Source organism: Populus nigra, chromosome 18 (genome assembly GCF_951802175.1).
Source record: "Populus nigra chromosome 18, ddPopNigr1.1, whole genome shotgun sequence".
In the NCBI taxonomy this organism is placed as follows: domain Eukaryota; kingdom Viridiplantae; phylum Streptophyta; class Magnoliopsida; order Malpighiales; family Salicaceae; genus Populus; species Populus nigra.
In genome coordinates this window covers 3,198,794-3,225,743 of record NC_084869.1, presented here as the reverse complement: position 1 = coordinate 3,225,743, position 26,950 = coordinate 3,198,794, and the positions used below count along the sequence as shown (strand labels likewise).

At 34.3% G+C, this 26,950-nt stretch overlaps 1 protein-coding gene across 1 annotated transcript; it reads left to right on the top strand.

The window, feature by feature from the left end:
* Positions 1–1,054: 1,054 nt before the first annotated feature.
* Positions 1,055–18,203, top strand: LOC133677917 (potassium transporter 25-like). Its single transcript, XM_062100055.1, has 10 exons — positions 1,055–1,423; positions 2,488–2,710; positions 2,797–3,039; positions 3,154–3,201; positions 3,309–3,359; positions 3,946–4,206; positions 4,338–4,390; positions 4,484–4,604; positions 4,693–4,947; positions 17,007–18,203. The coding sequence occupies exons 1-10, from the start codon at positions 1,379–1,381 to the stop codon at positions 18,074–18,076; spliced, it is 2,370 nt and encodes a 789-aa protein (XP_061956039.1). The 5' UTR covers positions 1,055–1,378; the 3' UTR covers positions 18,077–18,203.
* Positions 18,204–26,950: the final 8,747 nt, after the last annotated feature.

Here is a 26,950-nt window from a genome sequence, read left to right as displayed (position 1 = left end):
GTCAGGTTCAAGGTCCGGATTTCGAGTTTTGATCGGGTCACCGGGTCGGTCGGATATATTTTTTTTAAAAAAATCAAAACGACGTCGTTTTAGTAAAAAAACAAAAGTCAACGGGTTGCAACCAGGGTTTTGACCGGGTCTTGCTGGGTCAAATGGGTCGCCAGGTCAGTCGAGTCACTTTGAGTTTTTTCTTTCCTTATTTTTTCTTCAACCCGACCCGGTTCTAGCCTTGGGTCGGCTGGGTCTCAGGTCGAACTACCGGGCCGGACCGAGTTTTAAAATTATGGTGAAGAGAATGTTTAGAGTGTCATAACATTTGTTTTTTAAAGTATTTTTTTATTTGAAAATATATTAAATTAATATTTTTTATTTTTAAAAATTTATTTTTAATATAGTATATCAAAATGATATACTATATTAATTAAAAATAAAAAAATAATTAAAACTCACTTTTAAACAACCGCTCATGAATCCATCCGAATGTATAAATGACAGAACATGTGCAGCTGTTCCAAATGCAAAGGCCATCACGTTTTCAAGTATCCAATTTCTCATTCGTTTGACTACAATTATAACATTATTCAGACAATTAATTAAAAATGAAAAATTATAAAGCTACCTGTTTCCATTAGTTGATATATCACATCAAAGGGTATAATTACCATTTAAATTACACAATATCTAAAGTTATAAACCAACATAAAGGGTTTCTCGTGTGTATAAAATGTTTTTTGAAAAATAATTTTTACTTTAAAATATATTAAAATAATTTATTTTTTATTTTTATTATCAATACATTAAAATTATCAAAATACATTAAAGAAATATTATAGAGAAGCAAGATTCTATGTAACACCATTCTGTCACAATTTTTTTTTAAAAAAGAACAAAAAGAAGAACAAAATAATATAGTGTTAGGCCGACGGTTTCCTTAATATTTCCTTTTCTGTAATATTATTTTTTAAGAATTAATGTTTGCATATGTAAGAAAAAAACATATCCAAAATGCTAGCCTAGCCTTCTCCCAATCAGTATCAGTCCAGCATTCCCTCTCTACTACCCATAAATTAAGAATTCAAAAACATGATAGGAAGAAACCACATGGTGTGTCTCTTCCACAGTCAAACCACACTCTTTAAGGGAATCATTCCTTCTTCGTTGCATCCAAGAAAGCAGCCACACAGCACCACAAACCTCAACAACAACACAGTTTATAACGTTTCTGTCTTTCACATTGCGCATTGCCTCTATCGCCTTGCTTCGTCCCATTCTGCCACTCAAGTCTTTTTTCTTTCATTGTTTTTTATGTCCACCACTGCACTACAGTAAAACTTTCTTTGAGATATAGTCTAAGTGCCCCTTTTTTTTTAATCTGTAAATGGATCATCCACCGAGTCCCACTACATCCTCTGATAGACTTAAGGTAATGAGTTTCTTGCTGATTCTTTTTTAAGCCAAATTCAGTTCTTGTGATTTGTGCTTAGCTTGTATATTTGCATGCTGATGTTTCTTGATTCTCCTTTCACCTGTGGGATTTCTTGTTTTGGGCTGAAACGTTTCTTGTTAACTTCGTTATCAGCAATAAAAGAATACAGAAAAAAGATAAAAAAAAAAAAAATTGTTGTCATATTGAGATGGATGTAAATTGTTGGACATGTTGTTTTCAATAATTTGCTAATTGAACAGATCAAGAACCATCACAATATCAATTGTATTTTTGCTTGATGAGAACTTATAATGATTTTTGGTCTGGTTTGTTTAAACAAAAGATCTAATCTTTATAGATTGGCTGCTTGAATTCTTCTATGTTTGTTGTTAAAATTTCTATGATTTTCATGAATGATGATGGGTTTTGTTTATCTACTCTTTGTATATTGCGTATACTGGAGTTGATTTTTATCTTTTACCAAGAAGGTATGTTGGCTTGAAAACTACAGTTTTATTTTTGCTTTCCCCGCAAATTTTGCTTGGTCTTCCATTGGCAATTTTGTGGCCTATGGTCTGCCATCTCTTTTATGATCATCTTCCAGCATATTTCAAAAATTAATCGATGTCGAGCTTCTGATATTTGTGCTTCTTGAGGAGAAACTGGAGGTTCATTTGATAACCGTTCCTTAGTTGATCGCTTGTAAGATGGCATCCCAAATATTTCTAGTTAGCAGAACTGACTCATATTGAATATGCTAGTTATTCTATAATATGTGCTTGCCCATCGAGCACAGCAGTTGTAACTTTTATCTGTTGTTTTGCGTGTATAGATAGCGAAATGCATAGAAATTGTTTTTCCCAGGTGCTTTTCATTTGCATTTGTTACAATTTATTTAATATTTATAGAGTTTGAAATCGTTAATGAGCTAATTTCTCTGCTGTGTAAATCTTTTTTCAACCAAGTAATTGAAATATAACTACAGTTGCAGAACTGTCTTCAGATTCTGAGTGATCCAAAACTGTCTTTCCATTTACATTTTTATATGTTAATTTTTACAGGAGACCTGGAGGCACGCACTCGTTCTATCATTTCAAACTCTTGGAGTTGTGTATGGTCGCTTGAGCACTGCTCCATTATATGTTTTTGGGACGATTCAAACGAAAGATTTCAAATCCAATGAGATTGCATATGAATACTTCTCTTTTATTTTCTGGACTCTCACTGTTGTTTCTTTACTCAAGTATGCCTTCATTGTACTGAGGGCTGATGATAATGGAGAGGGTAATGCTCTTTGCTAACTGAAAACCCAGGATTATTTTTACATGATCATATTATGAAGTGTTATTTACCTCAACAAATTCTTGCAGGTGGTGTTTTTGCTCTGTACTCATTATTATGCAGGCATGCTAAAGTGGGTCTGATTCCAAACGACACAAGCACCAATGAAGTTATGCAACATGAAGAAGAAAGCACTTTTAGGGGAAAAGTTGAATCAAGGGCAAGAAGAGCCATAAAAAACCATAGAAGTAGTCATTATTTGATGCTGTTCACGGCATTATTTGGTGCTTGCATGATAATTGGAGATGGGGTGATAACCCCATCTATTTCAGGTTAGGCATTCCTGAATCTTGATAAACTCTAATTTGTCAGTGCAGTTAACTTGCTTAACCTTTAGTTCTCTCCTGTATTCCCTTCTTATATGCTAATGCTGTACCCTTTACCAGTGTTATCAGCTTCATCAGGTCTTCAACGTTCATTATCAGAAATTAAATGTAAGAGCTAGCTCTATGAATGTGTACAAAGAGTACTTCATATTTTATTATAGCCTCGATATCAATATCCCTTCATAATTTAAGTTCTAACCTCTGTTTCTCTGCAGACTCCTCCTCGCCAGATGCACAAGGAGCCATATCAGATGCTTTAAAAAAATGTGAGTGACTTAGCATGAAAATAGTTTTGGCATATAGGATGAAAATTTCTGCTTTGGCTACCTTGAAGCATTTACGGCAAAAACTTACCAGTGTAACCTGCAGCATTTGGAAATTTTCATTTCTATATGTGTTAAGAACAATTGTCATACGACATATACAGGGGCGGAACTAGGTGAAATTTACAGGGGAGGCCAAAATTAATATAATAATATATATTATTAAAAAGCTTATTTATTTAAATTAAAAATATTAAATAATAGAAAATTTTAAAATATTTTGCAGGGGCCCGGGCCCCTGCTTGCCACCCCCTGGCTCCGTCCCTGGACATATATATCTTGGTATGAAGCTAGAAGTTTTAATTCTCAAAAAACATAATATCAATGATGATGCTTTATATTTTCTTTTCAAGATTAATAGTTTCAAATAATTAAAGCTTGAACTGATTAGAATTTTAAATCACTTGCGATGATTATATGGAAGTTGTAAAATTTTGGTTTTCATCCTCCTCGTCTTCTCATTAAAGGATTTGCCAAGTTTTGGCTATCTAAGTTACTGATCTGCTTCCAAAATATGTGCCTTTTTCAGATGTACCAGTTCCGTCTGCTTGTGTTGTAACAGTATGCCTCTTTATACTGCAGCACTATGGGAGTCATAAAATCGGGTTTATGTTTGCCCCAATTGTCACTATATGGCTTCTGTTTATTGGTGGAGTGGGTATATATAATATATTCCACTGGAACCCTGAAATCTTCTCTGCATTGTCGCCAGTATACATGTACAGATTTGTAAGAAATATCAACAAAGACCGTTGGAAGTCACTGGGTAGCATTCTTCTCTGCATAGCAGGTCGGTTAACGTGCTCCTTGTTCTATACTAGTTCTTTTATTTGTTTGTCCTTTTTTTGTTTCTTTCTGAATATGCTGTTTATGGTAGTAACAAATTGTGTTCACCACTCCGTCTTACTACTTATCCTGCAGGATCAGAAACAATGTTTACAGATTTAGGTCATTTCTCTAAGAGATCAATCAAGGTATTACAAATAGCTCAATATTTGTTGCCATAGCACAATTATGCAGAGTCGGTACAGAATTACAATATACTTTGTTTGGTGTCTCTGATGCAGAGAACATTTGTCTGCTTGATTTATCCAGTTTTAATTCTGTGCTATGCTGGTCAAGCTGCTTTTATCTCCAAACACTGGAATGGTCCTGAAAATTTTAATCATCTAAGTGAATCCATACCTGGTAAGTCTTTCACTGTTGTCTTATGTTGTTTGATGCTGCTTCACCTGGGATATATGTTTCTAACTTGTGGAAAGCATTGCAAATCCAGAACATCTTCGTCATGTCTTCATACTGCTATCTCTTCTTGCTTCGGCTGTGGGAAGCCAAGCAACAATAACAGCCAGCTTCTCCATTATAAACCAGTGCCGTGCACTTAGTTGTTTCCCCAGAGTAAAAGTTATACATACATCAGATAAGAGACATGGACAGGTTTATATTCCAGATGTCAACTGGTTATTGATGGCCCTTAGTCTCTCCATCACTCTTGGTTTCCATGATATAACTAGAATTGCAAATGCAGCAGGTATTGTCCATCAATATTATATTCATTCCCTTTTTCTGAAACTCCGAGGTTCTAAGATCCTTGAATAAGATGATGATGTTCTCTAGGAATCGTTTGGAGAACAGTAAAGCAGTCAACTTTTACTTGAGAATTTATGAATTACAATAGAGCGAGGAGAGTATGAATCAATTACAAGATAAAGCCCAGGGCAATAGGTTTCTTAGTGATGTCAAGCTTTCACTTTCCTAGATGTTACAACAATTAAAGTAGCTATTAATAGTTTTCATGTTAGGATTTCCAACTGGTGATGTTCTGATTGTTGCTTATTAGAGGCTAAGTATACCGACATAATATTTAACGTGGTTCGACAAATCGCCTACATCCACGGAAAAAGAGCCAAAATTATTAGAGATAGATAGAGAAGAGGTTACAACACATATGAAGGAGGAGGGTCACTTCCACTCTCAACTCTCATTGCTCACACATTGCTGCACAAGGCAGCAGGGCTGTTGCCTTTAACAACTACTCCTCTTTCTCTCTTTGTATCTTCTCTTTACACTCTCTCTATCACATTTTGCTTTCTAAGTTATGCCTTTATTTATAGGCATGAATGATGAGACAACTTGGCCATAAATTATGACACTAATGGTGACAGCACATGGATTGCACCATTTTGTCAATGGTTGGTGCAACTTGTTTGACAATACCCACCTACCACTGTTAGGATACTGACATGCAAACCCGACAAGACAAAAGGCAAGGGATATGATAAAATGAGAAATGAGACACAAGAATTTACGTGGTTCACCTAATTGGCAACGTCCACGAGCAAGTATATAAGGATTTTACAAGTAATGTGAAAATTACAACTTCTCTCTACTAATAGGAGAACAACTGAAATATCTCTATTACTAGGAGAAAACACCTTACTTACTCTCTCACAAATACCTCACAATTTTATGGGATTACTTTCCCTTTCTTACTCTCATTTTCTTCTCTCATGTGGTGTACTTTAAGGTTTGGATGCATTACTTATTTATAGGCAAGCATCCATGCAAAAGACAAGAGGCACCAATTGGTGTTGCAAGTGGCACCGAATTGGTGCCCAACATTGTTGACTTTGGCAGCACCAATTGCTGCCCAACTAGCTTCACATTCTCTCACTTGAAGACTTTTGATGATTTAATCAAGTCTTCACCCTTGATCATCTGTGATTCTTCTATCCTTTTCATACTGTCATCTCTTCATGCTGCTTACGGTTCTGTTAGACCATAAGAGGATCTACACCATACGTACTTGTTAGTGTTGATTGGTTTGGTCAAAGCATCTGCTGAGTTTTCCTTTGTGTGAACCTTCTGAAAATCCACACTTTCATTTTCCACCACTTCGCGAATAAAATGATATTGAACATCTATGTGTTTTGTTCTTGAATGAAACGCTGGATTCCTTGCAATATGCAAGACATTTTGACTATCACAATACAAAAGAATCTTCTCTTGTTTGTGCCCGAGCTCCTCCATAACTTTCTTCATCCATATTGCTTTTTTATAAGCTTGTGTAGTTGCCATGTACTTAGCTTCTGTTGTGGATAATGCTACAATAGTCTGAAGTTTAGAGACCCAGCTCATAGCTCCTCTTGTAATTATGAGGTACCCTTGATGTATCTCAAAATCCTCTTAATAGTATTCCAGGATTTGCCATGTATCGACTAACTACTCTCACTGCTTGTGCAATGTCTGGTCTTGTATATATCATGACAAACATTAAACTTCCCACTGCTGATGCATACGATACTCGAGACATCTCCATCCTCTGTGCTTCATTGCTAGGAGACATACTTGTGGATAATTTTAAGTTAATAGAAAGTGGGGTGGAAATTGGCTTACAATGTTGCATGTTGAAGCGTCGCAAGATTTTCTTCAAATAATTCTTCTGAGAAAACCAAATCTTCCTTTTACTTCTGTCTCGGTGAATTTATATCCCTAGAATCTTGTTTGCTGGTCCCAAGTCCTTGATATCAAACTCCCTAGCCAACTCTGCCTTCAATTCTTGGACTGGATCTTTGTTGGGGCCATTACCAACATGTCATCCACGTACAACAGCAGAATGATGAAATCATCATCTTCTTCAAACCTCTTGTAATACGTACAATGGTCTAAACTGAATCTGTTATACCCAAGGCTAATTATGAAGGAATCAAATCTCTTGTACCAACACCTCGACGCCTGTTTGAGATTGTATAGAGATTTGTTCAAACTGCAAACCAAGTTCTCCTTGCTTGTTTCAGCAAAACCCTTTGGCTGGAGCATATAAATTTCTTCTTCAAGTTCTTCATAAAGAAATGCAGTTTTCACATCTAACTGCTTTAAGTGAAGATCAAATATAGCACACATCGCCAAGACTACTCTGATTGTAGTAAGTCGTACTACCGGGGAAAATATTTCATTGAAGTCTATTCCTTCTTTTTGAGCATATCCTTTCACCACCAATCTTTCACGATACCGCTCCACTTGATCATTGCCATCATGCTTTATCTTGTAAACCCATTTGTTGCCAATGGCCTTTCTTCCTTGTGGTAGTGGAACAAGATCCTAAGTGTTATTCTTGTGTAGAGCTCTAATCTCCTTTTGCATTGATGTCATCCACATAGATACATCTGTGCTTTTGATAGCCTCATGGAAAGTTGATGGCTCTCCATCCTCTGTTAGAAGACAATATGCAATGTTGCTCTCAGTGACATATTCTGAGTGCCAAGCCGGTGGTCTTCTTTCATGAATTGACCGTCAAACTTCAGGAGTTTCAGACTCTATTTGTTCTTGTTCTTTATGCTCTGGTGCAGCTTCAGAAGAAGTATGATTCTGAGTATTTTCCATTTAGACTGTTGTAGTCTCGTTTAAAATGCTATTATGTTTTTTCATTTGCATTTTATCTTCTGCAAATATGATATCTCTACTGATGACTACCTTGTGGGCAGTAGGATCCCACAAGTGATACCCCTTCACTCTATTAACATATCCCAAGAATATATATTTTCTGGATTTTGAATTCAGCTTGCTCACTTCTTTAGTATTGTACATAACGGACACAAGACTTCCAAATATATGCAATTGAGAATAATTAGTTGGCTTCCAAGTCCACATCTCTATCGGTGTCTTCAGCTCAATTGCAGTTGATGGGGATCGATTTATCACATAAGAGGATGTATTGACTGCTCTGCCCAGAATGACTTTCCTAGACCTGCAGCCTTCAACATTGCTCTTGTTATTTCTAATAGAGCTCTGTTCATCCGCTCTGCCACTTTATTTTACTGTGGAGTGTATGCCGTTGTGAATTGCCTTTTGATACCTTCATATTGACAGAAGTTATCAAATTCATCACTGGTATATTCTCCTCCATTGTCAGTCCTCAAACACTTGATCTTTTTTTCAAATTCAAGTTCTACCCGCGCTTTGAAAGTTTTAGAGGCTGCGAGCACATCTGCCTTCCTTCTAATTGGATACACCCAACATCTCCTGCAGAAGTCGTCTATAAATGATACAAAGTATCTTGCTCTTCTCAAGGATATAACCAAGGTTGTCAATTCCGTTCTGTTTCGCCCGGAATGGCCGAAACGTTCCATACCAATTCAAAAAACGGAACAAAATAGAACAAATTTCATCTCATTTTAAATCTCGGTCTGTTCTGGATTTTTCGGCTAAATTCCACTCGAAACGTTCCTGTTTCATTCCACATATTCCGTTCCACTCTTGAAAAGTCATTGAATCAAATTGAACCTTGTTCAATTTAATTAATTAAACCACCTAATTATAAAAAGTTCCTTTTCATTACAATTTTCAATAACAATGATATTAATAATAATATTGAAAATTATTATTACTATTTTCATTAACAATGATATTAATTTTTTAAAATTAGATTTATCACTAATATATATGGTTTATATTCATGTTGTTTTTTTCATGTTTATACTTTGTAGGAATTTGAGCAAAACAAAGAATGTTTTAGATTCCATTAGCCTTGATAACATTAACCTAACTTTATATTTAAAATATTTGTGTTAAAACATTTTACTTTCATAATATTTTGATATTTTGTTTAAGTTGAATTACTTTAAGTTAAAGATCTATTTAATCTTGACTATTTAGAAATATTTTAAATTTTAAAATTATATTTGTTTGGCATTGTGTTTGTATTGTATAATTTATAATTAATTTATCTTGAATTTGAATTATGTTTGTTGAATATATATATATATATATATATATTCAACAAACATAATTCAAATTCAAGATATATGAACAGTACAACCCCGAAACGGCACGCCGAAACACTCCGAAACTGAAACATTCCATTCCAATTGAAAAAACGAAACACCTACCGAAACGGAATTGACAACCTTGGATATAACCGGTGCTTCCCAAACATCAGAGTGAATTAGGTCTAAGATGCATTTGCTCTTAGTTGTTGATGTGCCAAACTTTAACCTGTATTGTTTACTTGTAACACAATGCTCACAAAAGGGTAAAGTAACCTTTGTAAGCCCGGGGATTAACTTCTGATCATAGAGAATTTTCAAACCTTTCTCTGACATGTGGCCTAGTTTTTTGTGCTACATCATCGTCTTCTCTTCTGCAGGACTGGTTGATGCGATTAACACCTGTGTCTCATGATGTGTTTCTCTCATTAACACAAACAAGTTTGCAACTATCTTTCTTGCCTTTAAAACCACTAGCGCTCCTTTGATAATTTTCATGATTTCATTGTCTGTTCGAATCTTACAGCCAAGACTATCAAATTGTCCCATAGACAAAAGATTCTTCTTTAAGCCTTTCACATGTCGCACTCATGAAATAGTGCAAATTGAGCCATCATACATCTTCAATTTGATGGTGCCAATACTGGCAATCTCTAAAGCATGATCATTACCCATGAACACTGAGCCTTTAGAGATGGATTCATATGTATCAAACCAATCTCGATTAGGAATCATATGCCATGTTGCTCCTGAATCCATTAACCAAACCTCAGTAAGCTCTTTTCTATCTGTAGAGACTGTCGCTACTTCACTATATAAAACATCTCCATCTTCTGAGGTGCTTGCAACACATCCTTGAGGTTTTGATGACTCTGCAGTGTTCTTTATACCCTTTTTAAACCAATAATCCTTTTTGAAGTGCCATTTTCTGCCACATTTGTAGCATTTCATAGTCTTCTTACTTCTTGATTTGGACCTCCCTGCCTTTGACTCCCACTAGAGCCACGCTCCGTTGATCTTCTTCTTGACACCAACAATGCCTCTGTTTGGTTTGAACTATTTCCGTGTCCTTCGTTTTTGCGCCTATTCTCTTCTTCCAATATAGCGGTTGCAACATCATCGAAGACTAAATAGTCTGAAAGGATTTTATAGGTCAAATTGATAATGAGCTAATCATACGAATCAGGAAGACTTTGAAGTAGAAGCTCTGCACGTTCATTTTCCTCTATTTGTTGACCCAACGTAGTGAGTTGTGAACATAGAGTTCTTGTTGTGTTGATGTGGTCAGTCACTGTTGTGGTTTCTGCCATTCGAAGGGTATAAAGTCTCCGCTTTAAGAAAATCTTATTGTGCAAAGACTTGGATTCGTACAACTTTATCAGAGTATCCCATATCTTCTTAGTTGTTTTCTTCTCCGCCACACTTGATAATACTTCATCAGCTAATGCTAAATGTATGTTAGCAATAGCATTGCCATCCATCTCATTTCGTTTTGCATTATCAGTGATCTCCGCAGGTCTATCTCCAATTGCTGCCAAGCAATTGTCTTTCCTTAAAATTGTCTTGATTCTCATTTTTCATTGTGAAAAATTGCTCCCCTTGAACCTCTCAATTCGTAATTTGCTGTTATTTTATTCACCGAGATCTATTCAATTATCACCGTTTCACTTATCTGCAACGTATATAGAAATAACATCGTGTGAAGAATACTTTACTAAGTAAGTTCTCAGGAAAGATTGGAGGGGTCTCAAACGGTCCCGCTTAAAATCCAATCTCCTTAGACAGAACTTCCTAGACTGTATTTAGTCACCGCACTTACTTTCTTTATACGGCAACAGTACCGTATGGATGAATTGTGTTGTATAGGTGAATAATGTTGTAGATGTGAATAGTAACCGTATACACGAATAACTTTTGTGTATTAACAACACCAACTAAGAAGGCTCTGATACCACTGTTAGGATACTGACATGCAAACCCGATAAGACAAAAGGTAAGGGATATGATAAAATGAAAAATGAGACAAGAATTTACGTGGTTCCTCCAATTAGCTACGTCCATGGACAAGTATAAAAGGATTTTACTAAGTAATATGGGAATACAACCTCTCTCTACTAATAAGAGAACAACTAAAATCTCTCTATTACTAAGAGAAAACACCTTACTTACTCTCTCACAAATACCTCACAATTTTGTGGGATTACTTTCCCTTTCTTACTCTCCTCTTCTTCTCTCTTGTGGTGTACTTAAGGCTTGGATGCATTGCCTATTTATAGGCAAACATCCATGCAAAAGACAAGAGGCACCAATTGATGCTGCAAGCGGCAACGAATTGGTGCCCAACATTGTTGACTTTGACAGCACCAATTGCTGGCCAGCTGGCTTCACATTCTTTCACTTGAAGACTTTTGATGATTTAATCAAGTCTTCACCATTGATCATATGTGATTCTTTTATCCTTTCTATACTTGTCATCTTCATACTACTTACTTTTCTGTTAGGCCATAAGAGGATCTGCACCATATGTACTTGTCAGTGTTGACTGTTTTGATCAAAACATCTGCTGGGTTTTCCTTTGTGTGAACATTCTCCGCTACAAAAAGTGAAGCCAGCTGGCCAGCAATTGGTGCTACCAAAGTCAACAATGTTGGGCACCAATTCGGTGCTGCTTGGAGCACCAATTGGTTTCTCTTGTCTTTTGCATGGATGTTTGCCTATAAATAAGCAATGCATTCAAGCCTTAAGTACACCACAAGAGAGAAGAAGAGGAGTAAGAAAGGGAAAGTAATCCCATAAAATTATGAGGTATTTATGAGAGAGTAAGTGAGGTGTTTTCTCATAGTAATAGAGAGATTTCAGTTGTTCTCCAATTAGTAGAGAGGTTGTAATTCTCACATTACTTGGTAAAATCCTTCTATACTTGCCCGTGGACGTAGCTAATTGGGTGAACCACGTAAATTCTTGTGTCTCATTTCTCATTTTATCATATCCCTTGTCTTTTGTCTTGTCGTGTTTGCATGCCATTATTCATGTATACAGTTACTATTCACATATACAACACTATTCATCCATACGGTACTGTTGGCATATAAAGAAAGTAAGTGCAGTGACTAAATACAATCTAGGAAGTTCTGTCTAGGGAGATTGAGTTTTAAGCGGGATTGTTTATGACCCCTCCAATCTTTCCTGAGAACTTACTTAGTGAAGTATTCTTTGCACGATACTATTTCTATATACGTTGCAGATAAGTGAAACAGTAATAATTGAATAGATCTCGGTGAATAAAATGGCAGCAAATTACGAATTGAGAGGTTCAAGGGGAGCAATTTTTCACAATGAAAAATGAGAATCAAGACAATTTTAAGGAAAGACAATTGCTTGGCAGCAATTGGAGATAGACCTGCGAAGATCACTGATAATGCAAAACGAAATGAGATGGATGGCAATGCTATTGCTAACATACATTTAGCATTAGCTGGTGAAGTATTATCAAGTGTGGCGAAGAAGAAAACAACTAAGAAGACATGGGATACTCTGATAAAGTTGTACGAATATAAGTCTTTGCACAATAAGATTTTCTTAAAGCGGAGACTTTATACCCTTCGAATGACAGAAACCACAACAGTGACTGACCACATCAACACAACAAGAACTCTATGTTCACAACTCACTACGTTGGGTCAACAAATAGAGGAGAATGAACGTGCAGAGCTTCTACTTCAAAGTATTCCTGATTCGTATGATTAGCTCATTATCAATTTGACCTATAAAATCCTTTCAGACTATTTAGTCTTCGATGATGTTGCAATCGATATATTGGAAGAAGAGAATAGGCGCAAAAACGAAGGACACGGAAATAGTTCAAACCAAGCAGAGGCATTGTTGGTGTCAAGAGGAAGATCAACGGAGCGTGGCTCCAGTGGGAGTCAAAGGCAGGGAGGTCCAAATCAAGAAGTAAGAAGACTATGAAATGCTACAAATGTGGCAGAAAATGGCACTTCAAAAAGAATTATTGGTTTAAAAAGGGTATAAAGAACACTGCAGAGTCATCAAAACCTCAAGGATGTGTTGCAAGCACCTCAGAAGATGGAGATGTTTCATATAGTGAAGCAGCGACAGTCTCTACAGATAGAAAAGAGCTTACTGAGGTTTGGTTAATGGATTCAGGAGCAACATGGCATATGATTCCTAATCGAGATTGGTTTGATACATATGAATCCATCTCTAAAGGCTCAGTGTTCATGGGTAATGATCATGCTTTAGAGATTGCCAGTATTGGCACCATCAAATTGAAGATGTATGATGGCTCAATTCGCACTATTTCAGGATTGTGACATGTGAAAGGCTTAAAGAAGAATCTTTTGTCTATGGGACAATTTGACAGTCTTGGCTGTAAGATTCGAACAGACAATGGAATCATGAAAATTGTCAAAGGAGCGCTAGTGGTTTTAAAGACAAGAAAGATAGTTGCAAACTTGTTTGTGTTAATAGGAGAAACACATCATGAGACACAGGTGTTAATCGCATCAACCAGTCCTGCAGAAGAGAAGACGATGTAGCACAAAAAACTAGGCCATATGTCAGAGAAAGGTTTGAAAATTCTCTATGATCAGAAGTTAATCCCCGGGCTTACAAAGGTTACTTTACCCTTTTGTGAGCATTGCGTTACAAGTAAACAATACAGGTTAAAGTTTGGCACATCAACAACTAAGAGCAAATGCATCTTAGACCTAATTCACTCTGATGTTTGGGAAGCATCGGTTATATCCTTGAGAAGAGCAAGATACTTTGTATCATTTATAGACGACTTCTGCAGGAGATGTTGGGTGTATCCAATTAGAAGGAAGGCAGATGTGCTCGCAGCCTCTAAAACTTTCAAAGCGCGGGTAGAACTTGAATTTGAAAAAAAGATCAAGTGTTTGAGGACTGACAATGGAGGAGAATATATCAGTGATGAATTTGATAACTTCTGTCAATATGAAGGTATCAAAAGGCAATTCACAACGGCATACACTCCACAGTAAAATGGAGTGGCAGAGCGGATGAACAGAGCTCTATTAGAAATAACAAGAGCAATGTTGAAGGCTGCAGGTCTAGGAAAGTCATTCTGGGCAGAGCAGTCAATACATCCTCTTATGTGATAAATCGATCCCCGTCAACTGCAATTGAGCTGAAGACACCGATAGAGATGTGGACTGGGAAGCCAACTAATTATTCTCAATTGCATATATTTGGAAGTCCTGTGTCCGTTATGTACAATACTAAAGAAGTGAGCAAGCTGGATTCAAAATCCAGAAAATATATATTCTTGGGATATGTTAATAGAGTGAAGGGGTATCACTTGTGGGATCCTACTGCCCACAAGGTAGTCATCAGTAGAGATATCATATTTGCAGAAGATAAAATGCAAATGAAAAAACATAATAGCATTTTAAACAAGACTACAACAGTCTAAATGGAAAATACTCAGAATCATACTTCTTCTGAAGCTGCACCAGAGCATGAAGAACAAGAACAAATAGAGTCTGAAACTCCTGAAGTTTGACGGTCAATTCATGAAAGAAGACCACCGGCTTGGCACTCAGAATATGTCACTGAGAGCAACATTGCATATTGTCTTCTAATAGAGGATGGAGAGCCATCAACTTTCCATGAGGCTATCAAAAGCACAGATGTATCTATGTGGATGACATCAATGCAAAAGGAGATTAGAGCTCTACACAAGAATAACACTTAGGATCTTGTTCCACTACCACAAGGAAGAAAGGCCATTGGCAACAAATGGGTTTACAAGATAAAGCATGATGGCAATGATCAAGTGGAGCGGTATCGTGAAAGATTGGTGGTGAAAGGATATGCTCAGAAAGAAGGAATAGACTTCAATGAAATATTTTCCCCGGTAGTACGACTTACTACAATCAGAGTAGTCTTGGCGATGTGTGCTATATTTGATCTTCACTTAGAGCAGTTAGATGTGAAAACTGCATTTCTTTATGGAGAACTTGAAGAAGAAATTTATATGCTCCAGCCAAAGGGTTTTGCTGAAACAAGCAAGGAGAACTTGGTTTGCAGTTTGAACAAATCTCTATACAATCTCAAACAGGCGTCGAGGTGTTGGTACAAGAGATTTGATTCCTTCATAATTAGCCTTGGGTATAACAGATTCAGTTTAGACCATTGTACGTATTACAAGAGGTTTGAAGAAGATGATGATTTCATCATTCTGCTGTTGTACGTGGATGACATGTTGGTAATGGCCCCAACAAAGATCCAGTCCAAGAATTGAAGGCAGAGTTGGCTAGGGAGTTTGATATCAAGGACTTGGGACCAGCAAACAAGATTCTAGGGATATAAATTCACCGAGACAGAAGTAAAAGGAAGATTTGGTTTTCTCAGAAGAATTATTTGAAGAAAATCTTGCGACGCTTCAACATGCAACATTGTAAGCCAATTTCCACCCCACTTTCTATTAACTTAAAATTATCCACAAGTATGTCTCCTAGCAATGAAGCACAGAGGATGGAGATGTCTCGAGTATCGTATGCATCAGCAGTGGGAAGTTTAATGTTTGTCATGATATATACAAGACCAGACATTGCACAAGCAGTGAGAGTAGTTAGTCGATACATGGCAAATCCTGGAATATTATTAAGAGGATCTTAAGATACATCAAGGGTACCTCAGATGCCGCATTATGTTATGGAGGATCAGAATTACTGTCAGAGGTTATGTTGATTCATATTTTGCTGGTGACCTTGAGAAAAGAAAATCCACTACAAATTATGTGTTCATAATTGCAAGAGGAGCTATGAGCTGGGTCTCTAAACTTCAGACTGTTGTAACATTATCCACAACAGAAGCTGAGTACATGGCAGCTACAGAAGCTTATAAAGAATTAATATGGATGAAGAAAGTTATGGAGGAGCTCGGGCACAAACACGAGAAGATTCATTTGTATTGTGATAGTCAAAGTGCCTTGCATATTGCAAGGAATCCAGCGTTTAATTTAAGAACAAAACACATAGATGTTCAGTATCACTTTGTTCGCGAAGTGGTGGAAGATGGAAGTGTGGATTTTCAGAAGGTTCACACAAAGAAAAACCTAGCAGATGCTTTGACCAAACCAATCAACACTAACAAGTACGTATGGTGCAAATCCTCTTATGGCCTAACAGAAACGTAAGCAACATGAAGAGATGACAAGTATGGAAATGATAGAAGAATCACAGATGATCAAGGGTGAAGACTTGATTAAATCATCAAAAGTCTTCAAGTGGGAGAATGTGAAGCTAGCTGACCAGCAATTGGTGCTTCCAAAGTCAACAATGTTGGGCACCAATTCGGTGCCACTTGCAGCACCAATTGGTTCCTCTTGTCTTTTGCATGAATGTTTGCTTATAAATAGGCAATGCATCCAAGCCTTAAGTACACCACAAGAGAGAAGAAGAGGAGAGTAAGAAAGGAAAAGTAATCCCACAAAATTGTGAGGTATTTATGAGAGAGTAAGTGAGGTGTTTTCTCCTAGCAATAGAGAGATTTCAGTTATTCTCCAATTAGTAGAGAGAGGTTGTAATTCCCACATTACTTGGTAAAATCTTTCTATACTTGCCCGTGAACATTTCTAATTGGGTGAACCATGTAAATTCTTGTGTGTCTCATTTCTCATTTTATCATATCCCTTGCCTTTTGTCTTGTCGGGTTTGCATGCCAGTATCCTAACATTTCAAAATATTTACATGTTTAGGTGCTTGGATGAATTTTTTCTTTAATACTTCAGATTTTTTATGGTTACATCTAATGTATACTGGTTAAATCCCCCATACAGGTATGGCAATTGTTTTTGGGATGATAGTAACAACTTGTATGATGTCCCTTGTGATGGCTCTGTACTGGGAGAAGAGTTTGTTCATATCAGGGTTCTTTTTGATGTTCTTTGGGTTTGTTGAGGCTGTATATGTATCGGCATGTATGTTGAGCTTTCACAAAGGAGCTTGGTATCTATTTGTCCTTTTAGCTGTTTCCTTCACTGTAATGCTGGCATGGCATTATGGAACTATGAAGAAATACGAGTTTGATTTGCAAAACAAGGTTTCTACAGAATGGCTCACAGATTATAGCCCAAGCCTAGGAGTTTCCAGAGTACCTGGAATTGGCTTAATCTACACTGATATCGTAATGGGAATCCCAGCTTTCTTCTCACATTTCATCACAAATCTTCCTGCATTTCATCAGGTGCTGATCTTCGTGTCCTTCAAGCCCCAACCAGTTCCTTGTGTGCCTCCCAGTCAGCGATATTGTGTAGGCAGGGTTGGTGGCAAAGACTACAGGATTTACAGATGCATTGTGAGATATGGGTACTGTGATCAGGTTAGAGACACAGATGATTTTGAGGAACAGATTATTGGCTCAATCGGAGAATACATTTCCTTAGATGAAAGCGATTGTGAATCGCTGACTTCTCCTGAAGGAAGAATGGTGATTGTTGGGACGCCATTGTTGGAAGGACATGCGTTGATTCCAGTAGATGATACCAACTTGTTTTCCGGTTCCACAAATGCAGCTAACAATGAAACTCTGGCAATTCCAGAGGGAGAATTGATTGGACGAAATGCTCCTGTTAGGAGAAAAAAGGTTCGCTTTTTAATTCCAGAAAGTAGTCCTAGATTGCGGGTATCTGTCAGGGATGAGCTACAAGAACTGATTAATGCCAGGGAAAGTGGCACTGCATATTTCCTAGGTCAGTCGCATTTAACAGTTCGTGATGGTTCTAACTTTTTTAAGAAATTCCTGATTATTGCCTACGTATTTCTTGATAAAAATTGCCGTGAACCTCCAATGGCATTGAATATCCCTCATGCTGCTCTCGTAGAGGTTGGCATGGTGTATATTATATAAACTATATGTATGCTATGAAACTTTGTATGCGTCTGTTTGTAGAAAAAGAAACACAATTATAACTATAAAGTGTGTGGCTTTTTCACTGTAGCCATTTAATTAAGATTTTTGAAAAAAATTTATTTCATCCTCGAATTTTTTTTTGCGCAATTGAGTTTTTCTAGCCCAAGTTAGAGTCTAATTGTATTTTTTTAGGGTAAGGATTAAATTGAAAAAAAAAGGATTTAAGTGAAAAAAAAACAAGTAACATGGGTGGCAGCTCTGCAATTTATTTGAAAAATTCATTTTAGTCTCCTATCTTTTAAGCTATAGATAGTTGATCCTTATAATTTTTTAATATTACATTTTGGTATCATATTTTATTTTATTTTTCTTTAGTCATTTAGTGGAGGAGAGAGGAAGTCACCGAATTCTGAATTAAAAAGAGAAAATTATTGTTAGCGACGATTCTGACCACTAAAACAATATATTTTTATGTCAAATGGTTTCATATCACGAGTAGAGTTAAGATTAAATTTTTTCTTACCTTAAAATACCTATATAAAAAAATAGATTTGAGCTCTGAAAGATTTTTTATATATAGTTGATTATGGGTTTTGGGGCGGTTTTTTGGAAGCCATGAATTATTTAAACAAGGTTCCAAGGGTGCTTCCTAGATGTTTTAAGTAAAAAAAAATGGGTTGAAAATAAGTTTTTTGGTTGAAAAAACAAGAGCCCTATTTTTCTAGCCATCACAATGGCCAGATTTTGTACAATTATAGGCGAATGCGTCATCTGTCTTGGCAAACGACGCGCTATCTATTTTTTTAGCAAACAATGGGGTGGACGACGTGTCGTCCATCTCATTAACTTTGAAAAGAAAAAAAAAGGTTTGCGCGTGTGGGCATGAACTTTCAGGCGCACTTACAAGCCCTTTCTTTGTGAGTCAGGCACTAGGCTTGACCTCATTTTTTTATATATAATTATTTTTAAAAAGTTACTACTTTTCATATGTATTTTTAAAAATAGTTTTTTTTTCATTTATGTTTTAATTAATACCCCTTCTTTGTGATTTATTTTGTGTTTATTTAGCCTTTTTGAAATAATGATTTTTTTATTATTATATTGAGTGTGTTTAAATTTTTTTGAGGTTAGTGTGATTTATCTATAATTATTTATATAAATTAAACTTATTAAAAAAACATTTATTTTCTTATAATATTTTTAATATGTGCAGCGTTACATAGAATTTTTTTCCTTTTATTTTATTTAATAAATTTTATGTTTGTCGATTTTTATTACAAATTGATTTTCATAAATAAATTCATTAAATACAACCGGATAAATAACCATGTACGTATTACGATATTAAATATCTTGGTCTACATTCATCTCTTAATATATTTTTTTCAGTTTCTCTTTAGGTTATTGTTAATGACTTTTTATTTTTTTTATTTACATAAATAATTATTGGTTTATTTGATTAGATATTTGCATGAACGTTTTTATTTATATTTTGAATTTTTTTAGAAAATAGCTTGCATATTGAGGGTTTTTTCTTAAAAACAATTTCAAGACCCACTGCGGCATGCAGGTTAGATAACTAGTATATATAACTCTTCCTTGTTTGATCCTATTATTAAGTTAGTGGGTATAGTAAACCGGCTTTGAATCGTGAAGATCATTATCTGTAAGGTATTAATTGTCTCCACTATATTTCCTACAGGGTTAAAGCAATATACATTTAGGATATAACAAATTAAGTCTTAAAACTTATAAACAACAATTTCTATAAGTTTCTTAAGAATCTCTATTTTGTTTTTGATAAACATAAATAAAAAGTTTGTAGAGAAAAATATGGAGAGAAGAAGATTGTTTTCTAAAAATTGATTTCTACCATTATTAAAATGATATTTTGATGCAACCATATTATTCGATAGTTTCACCCACATTTAACTAGTGTTTTGCCTATGTTTTATATATAAAATGTCTTGATATTCTTTGTTTTATGTTTTGAAGGTACTTTTGGATGAAAGATGCAAAAGGGAGTAAATTGGAGGTAATTGGTAGATTTGACCTTCAGTCGATATTTTGTGCAGAGCGTGAGCTCTAAAGATCGAAATGAAGTGATTCCAGTGGCATTAAAAATCTGAAATCCATACCTTTCTGGACATCTAATGCAAGAAAATAAAATAAGGAAGAGCATAGAAATCGCAGCCTTCAAAGTCAAATCTTGCAATCTGCTGGTGTTGACCTTCGGCCATTCCAACTTAAATATCTGGAGCTAAAGAACTCCAATTGATGTAAACTTAATTTTTTTGGATTCCTTACTCAAAGGCCTATAAACTCTCCAAATTTTAGCCAAAAAAGATGTCATATGAGGGAGATATGATTTTTCAAAGATGACAACTAAATTCTACCAACAAATAGGTTTCGTGAAGAAACGAGTTCAAATTATGTTCCGAAGCATTTAAACCAATATTCAAGTTTTTATTTCAGCAATTTAGTTCCTCTAAGTCAAAGCTTGAAGATTTCATGCAAGGCTATTTCTTCTTTTTTAGAAAAATAGTTATTGAACTACTTAAATGCAAACTGTCTACTTAAGGGAGGACTATTTTGTAAAATAGAGACTAAGGTTTCCTAGGATATAAAAAAAAATGAGAGAAGAGAAGGGTGTGGCCAGCCAAGAGGAGAAAAACGCCCCCCTTCTTTAAGAAACTCGAAATTATGCATTCTTCCTTCTTTTTGATTAGTTGTTCAACAAACATGCAAGGTTAAACACTTTTTCTTGGTTGCAAGGACACGGAAACCTTCGGATTTCAAGAACTGTGAGATTTATTTTACCTTTTCTTTTCATTTTATATGAGGAATATGTTTGTTCTTCTATGCTTATTTTCCTATGATTGTTTATTTTAATTGCTAGAGCGGACTCTAAGTTATTATTGTAGACAATCTATTGCTAAGTTTGATATCAAAACCAGAGTTGTGGTATATGAACTTGTGAAGCAACTGAGTTTAATAATTATGGTGGATCTACGTTATTAATCTTAGGGAGAACATTCAAGCAAATCAAATATAGACCGCGGACAGTTATGTTTTCTTGATTAATCAACTTATCTAGTTCTTAAGGCTGCCATTGAATTAAATTACTAGTGCGGACACTGTGGTTGTTTGATGGTTAGGGTTAGTTATACGGCGGATCCGTTAACTAACCAATGTTAAGAAGAGATAAATATTCAGAATATAAATTGATGTCTCGTTTCCATGATCAGTTCTGATTTCTGTAGGTGGATGTGTGCTTGCGACAAAGGTTTGTTCTCTTGATAATTTTCTGATTTTATTAAACTTTGTTTGATAGTTTTTTGTTTTCTTTTGCTTTAGCCTAGACAACATCCAAACCCCCCCTAATTGCATATCATCTAGCATAAAAATTTGACTTGAACCTTCTCATGGGATTGATCTCTTACTTGCTCTATACTATCTTGTGTGTTGTGTTTGAAGTTAGGGTAATTAATTTGTGCAACTGCGACATCACAACATATTTATAAGAAAAATAAAAAAAAATTCGAACCAATATGTCTGTAAAATTTAAAAACATATATTTTCAAACTAATATATATGTAGAACTCAAAAGACAAGCCTTTAAATAAATTAACTGAATAATTTAGAACTCAAAATACAAGCAGGTGGTGTAATGCATAATAACAAAATCTCTTATATTTTTAATGCGTGATAAAGTTTTCTCTGTTTATATACCTAATATGCAAGCTATTATAACACCTATATCAATTGAGGTCACTTTTCCATTACTATTTGTATTGAGTTTGTTCAAGGAACCACTTCTTCTTCTTTGATCAAGAGTGCAGGAAACCTGAAAATACATATATAGGAATGCTCAATTGCAAAAACATTGCTTCAAGTATATTGGTAACATCGTCTACTATCATCAACTCTCTTCAACCTAGTGGTTACTGGAAAACTACATCTGCATGCATATGTTCCTCGTTTCAGTTTTTTTCTCCTGCAGATATAATATACAAGAAATTTAAATCCAAAAACTACAATAACGCATAATTTCAATCTAGGTCATAGACCAATTCAACTGTGGTGGAATCATCACAAGCTCCATGTGGGCTTGGTGACATCGGCCATTGATGATGACCAGGAGGTGGCCTTGGAGCTGGTGGAGGACTGGTGGGCGTAGTATGTAAGCGACCTCGGCTTTCCCTCAACACGAAGACCAGTGAAGGAGATTGCCTACACACATCACAGAAATACATGGTAGAATTAGGTAAACAAATATTTAGGACACAGGTTTCTTTCAATCACTGCCTCAAGTTTCTACAAACCTGTCTTTCTGCTGTAAAGAAATTTGGCAGAGAAGCATTAAGCAGCACAAGCGTAAAACAGCCCACATAAATCCCATCATGAATATCCCTCTCATAACATGCATAGAATTAGATACTCTCAAAAGGAGGCTAGACCTCCATTTCCAAAGAAAATGAGAAAGAATGGTTAGGGTAGGGTGGTTGCATAAATTATTCATATATACGTGCCCCCAAAATGATCATAAACGAGTAGAAGTCACATAAATTATTTTATATAAACAATTTTTAAGCCTGCATGGTCAGCAGTTTGAACATAAAAAATCAAGTTTAATCAAGGGAATCTATCAAGTACTCATTTACAGCAAATCTTTTATATTCATTGGCAATCAAACAAGCTCACATGCAACGTTGACGTTTTCCGTTGATATCTAATATTAGCGACGATTCATGATGAAGGACTAACTTCAGAAATACCTAATATTAGGATGATATTGAAAAATATAATTATTTTGGAATGAATTTAAAAACCAGCCAAATCAAACAATAAATAAATTTATTAAACTCAATCTGATATAAGATTTAAGTCATATTTGAACGGGTTAACCTGTATCAATTCAAAATAGTTTTGATATCAAGATTTTTTTAAAAAAATTAAAACAAAATACTTTTAATTTTTTTTAAAGAAAAGTCAAACAAGATTTTTACCTAGATGATTAGGTCATAAGTTAACTTTAGGGTCGACTAGTTATAACCAAACCAACTCCTATCTACTTTAATTTGAAATTAATTTCATATTAATAAATTATCAAATTAATTGATTGAGTTAGATAAAGTTTAATAACACTAGGAAAAGGTTTTTTTCTTTCTTTCCATGTCTGTCCATTTCTCGCCTAAAGCAACAACAACACAAAATATTTTGGATTCGGATCTTAATGTTTTTTTTCCGGAGACCATAGATAACCTATCATATTCGTAAAAGATTGTCCACGTCGATTTTTCTATATTCTATTGCTCTAATTTTTGGTCGTTCATTTTTTTTTTCAAACCTCCCACGCACTATGGTCCCGTTTAGAAACGCGGTTGCGGTTGTGTTTTTAAAAAAATTGAAATTTTTTTTTATTAAAATTTAATATGGTTTGTATGTTTTGGATCGTTTTGATGTGCTGATATCAAAAATGATTTTTAAAAAATGAAAAAAACATCGTTGGCATGTATTTTGGCACGAAAAGTTATTTGAAAAACACCCGCAACCACACTGCCAAACACGCTCATAGATGGGTTTAGTATGCTCTTGGATGAAATATCTTAACATAAATATTAATAAAAAAAAATACATAAGAGTGCAACAATAAAATAATGCTTCTGGATTTGCCATAAATAATATACGATTGGATGTAAATTTCTAAATGGGAACCCAGCAGTCTGCCAATATTCTTGGATGTATATGCATGTGAATCCTTCATCACTCAAAAACAAAATGTGTATTAGTTCTCATGGGCTAGGTGGTGGGCCCTAATGCACAAGTCCAGTTATGGTCGCAATGGTGGAAGTGGAGCACTAAGAATTTAGTTGTTTTTTAAAAATTAGCACAGTAATATAAGAATATTGGCAGAATAACATAGTTTTTAAAAACAATTATGAAATATCACAATTATAAACATTTAAGAATATCACAATTTTAAATCGTGACAACTTATAATATTATGGTTTAGAACCATTACATCCTTAAATATCACAATTGTGTTATTTATATGTTATTGATGAACTCAACTCATCCAATAGATGACATTGACTGAAATAGATAGACTTGCTTGTATGCTATAAATATATTATGTTGTGTTGTTTTGTTAATTATAAGTTTTATGTTGTGTTTTTTTTATTAATTATGAGTTTATAATTAATTTTAGTGTTTTTAGTATATTTATAATATTGTTTTTATGTGATTTTTTGAGTTGGTTAAGTTAAGATTTAAATAATTTTTTTTCAAATATAATTTGGAGCGCTAAAATTCAAAATTAAAATCTTAAAGGTAATCATGTAAATGAAAATAACAGGATTGTTTATTGAGTTTAATTTTAATTTGAATATTGTTGAATTCTTGGATATATAACTGTAATTAATCAAAGAATTTGAGTTATTATGCAATTCACCTTAAATTTAAAAGAATTTTTTATTATAAAATGCTTGATAAAAAAATTAAAAACAAGAAATGAAAACAAAAAAAATTGTAGCTATTATGTGATTCATCATAAATCCAAAAGAAAAATTGATTACAAGCTATTTTAAAATCACATAAATTATAAAAAAAGAAACATTGAAAACAATATAGTTTTTATGCAATGTTTAATTTTATAAAACAAAAAAAAAAACCTAATGTAAATGATGTTAGGACTAGACGACTAGAAAGGTCAATCTTAAGTGAAAGAACTCCATGGATAATTCTCACATGCCTTGAGTCTCCATAAGTGTTTAAACATTTTATGGAAATGAAAGTTTTAAGCTAAGAATAAACTTGGTAAAATAGTTTAACGTTTCGATTATTAAGATACAAAATTTATAATTATATTGTTCATAATATTATGATAAATCACTTTATTATTCTAATAACAATAGCTTAACTGCCTTCACTTGTTAAAAATAGAACAAGACAAACACGGTTAGTAATTCCCTTCAATAAAACAATTAAATGTAAGAGCCACTAGTGTTTTAGTAGCTTTTGCATTTCCTAACACGACATATAAAGCAATTTTTTTTTGTAAACAAAATATTTACTTAAAATCATGTTTTTCAATCTTTTTTTTTTAAGTTTAACATGAGTGTCCGGTCCAGCTTGCGCGCACCTCGACTAATCCCACGAGCCCTGAAATTAACGACCATGTAAACTTCCAGTAGCCACCATATAAGCAACCACATGGCTCAAACCTGAGACCAAACAGGGAGCAAACTTCTTGGTCCCAAGCTCTTATCACTGGTCACCATCTAAATGATTTGTGTTTTTTAATCTTGACTTCTTTATATGTCGCATTTTGAAACTACAACTAGTAGAAACTGTGCTATTTTACCAATATTATTTTACAGCTATGTTATTTTATTAAAAAAATATATTTTTTTTTATGCTAATAGCCCAAAACATAAAAAAAAAGAAGCTAAATTAACATAAATGTTGGCATTATTTAGTACAAAAGACATGTAATTATACTAACAACTAAAAAAATCGTGGTTTAACTGTTCATATAAATAAATAATGAACCTAGTAAATATATATTTTTAATCATTTAACAACAAACATTGTGTAGTAGCATGAGTGGCTGAAGCGCACGAGGGATAGCGGAAGTCGCGAGTTTAATGCTCGGTGGTGGAATTTATATTTGATGCATTGTGATGGATGATCCTTCAGTATCTATTGTATATTTTTCAACCAAAAAAAGGAGAGAACGACTTGGCGGGAAAAAAATGGCTCGGGCTTGAAACAGGTTGAGCCGTGCTGCGCCACTTAGGCCTGTGTCTAGTTTCTTTCTATTTGATTCTTTTTATTATTTTCTCTCATTTTTATATATATTTTTTGATTTTTTTTTAACTTATCCTTCATTGGGGTTTTTTTGCCTGGATTTTTTTTTAGATTTTTTTTTAATTTTATCTTTTAATATATAATTTTTATTGAGTTTTATTATTTAGTATTTAGCTATTGGTAAATCAATTTTGTATTTTTTTATAGTATAACAAAATAAAAAAATTAATTTGACCCGGTAAAATTCATAAGTTGAATAACAAATTTAGCAGGTTCACTATGATGAATTTGATCTAATTATTTTTTTATTCTTTAAACTTGCTCAGTTAATAAGATCACATCAAGATAATTTTTATATAATTTAATTTTAAATTCAGACTAAATAAAAAGTTAAGTTGGAAAATTTTAATATTGAATTGATAAGCCAAGCTTATATCAAAATACCAAATAGCTCCCTGAGTCATTAATATTTTTTTTTGTTATATTAAAAAAAAATTAATTCGAGCTCCATTACTGTAAACTAGTTTTTTCAATAAAAAGATATTACAAAATATTGTTGTATCCTAAATGATTATGGGAAAAAAAACTAATAAATTAGAAACATATAATTATTGATCACTTGAATTCATTCATATATCCGTAAATGGGGTTTCCTCTCTGTTCGGTCTGTTGTAAAGATGATTGGAAAAGAGGAATTAAGCAACACAAACGTAAAAGGAACCCAATACCTTCATATTTCTCGATTTGTGATGGATACAATTAATGATAATTACCTACTCTACTAAAAAAAACTGGAGAGGATCCAGACTCTTCATATAAAGAGTGAAGGAGTTGCTTTTTTTATATATAAAAAATAAATCCTATCTTACTTTTATTTTATTTCAATTAAATCATTTTTAGCTTTCTTCTTCTCAATTTTATTCTTCAATAATGAATTGATGTTGAATTGGTTTTTATAGTTTTTTTTATTTAATTTTTGAAGTTATTACAATATCAAACAAATATCTTGATATTTAATAGGTGTTCAATTTTATAGGCACCTATTTTTTTTTATTATAT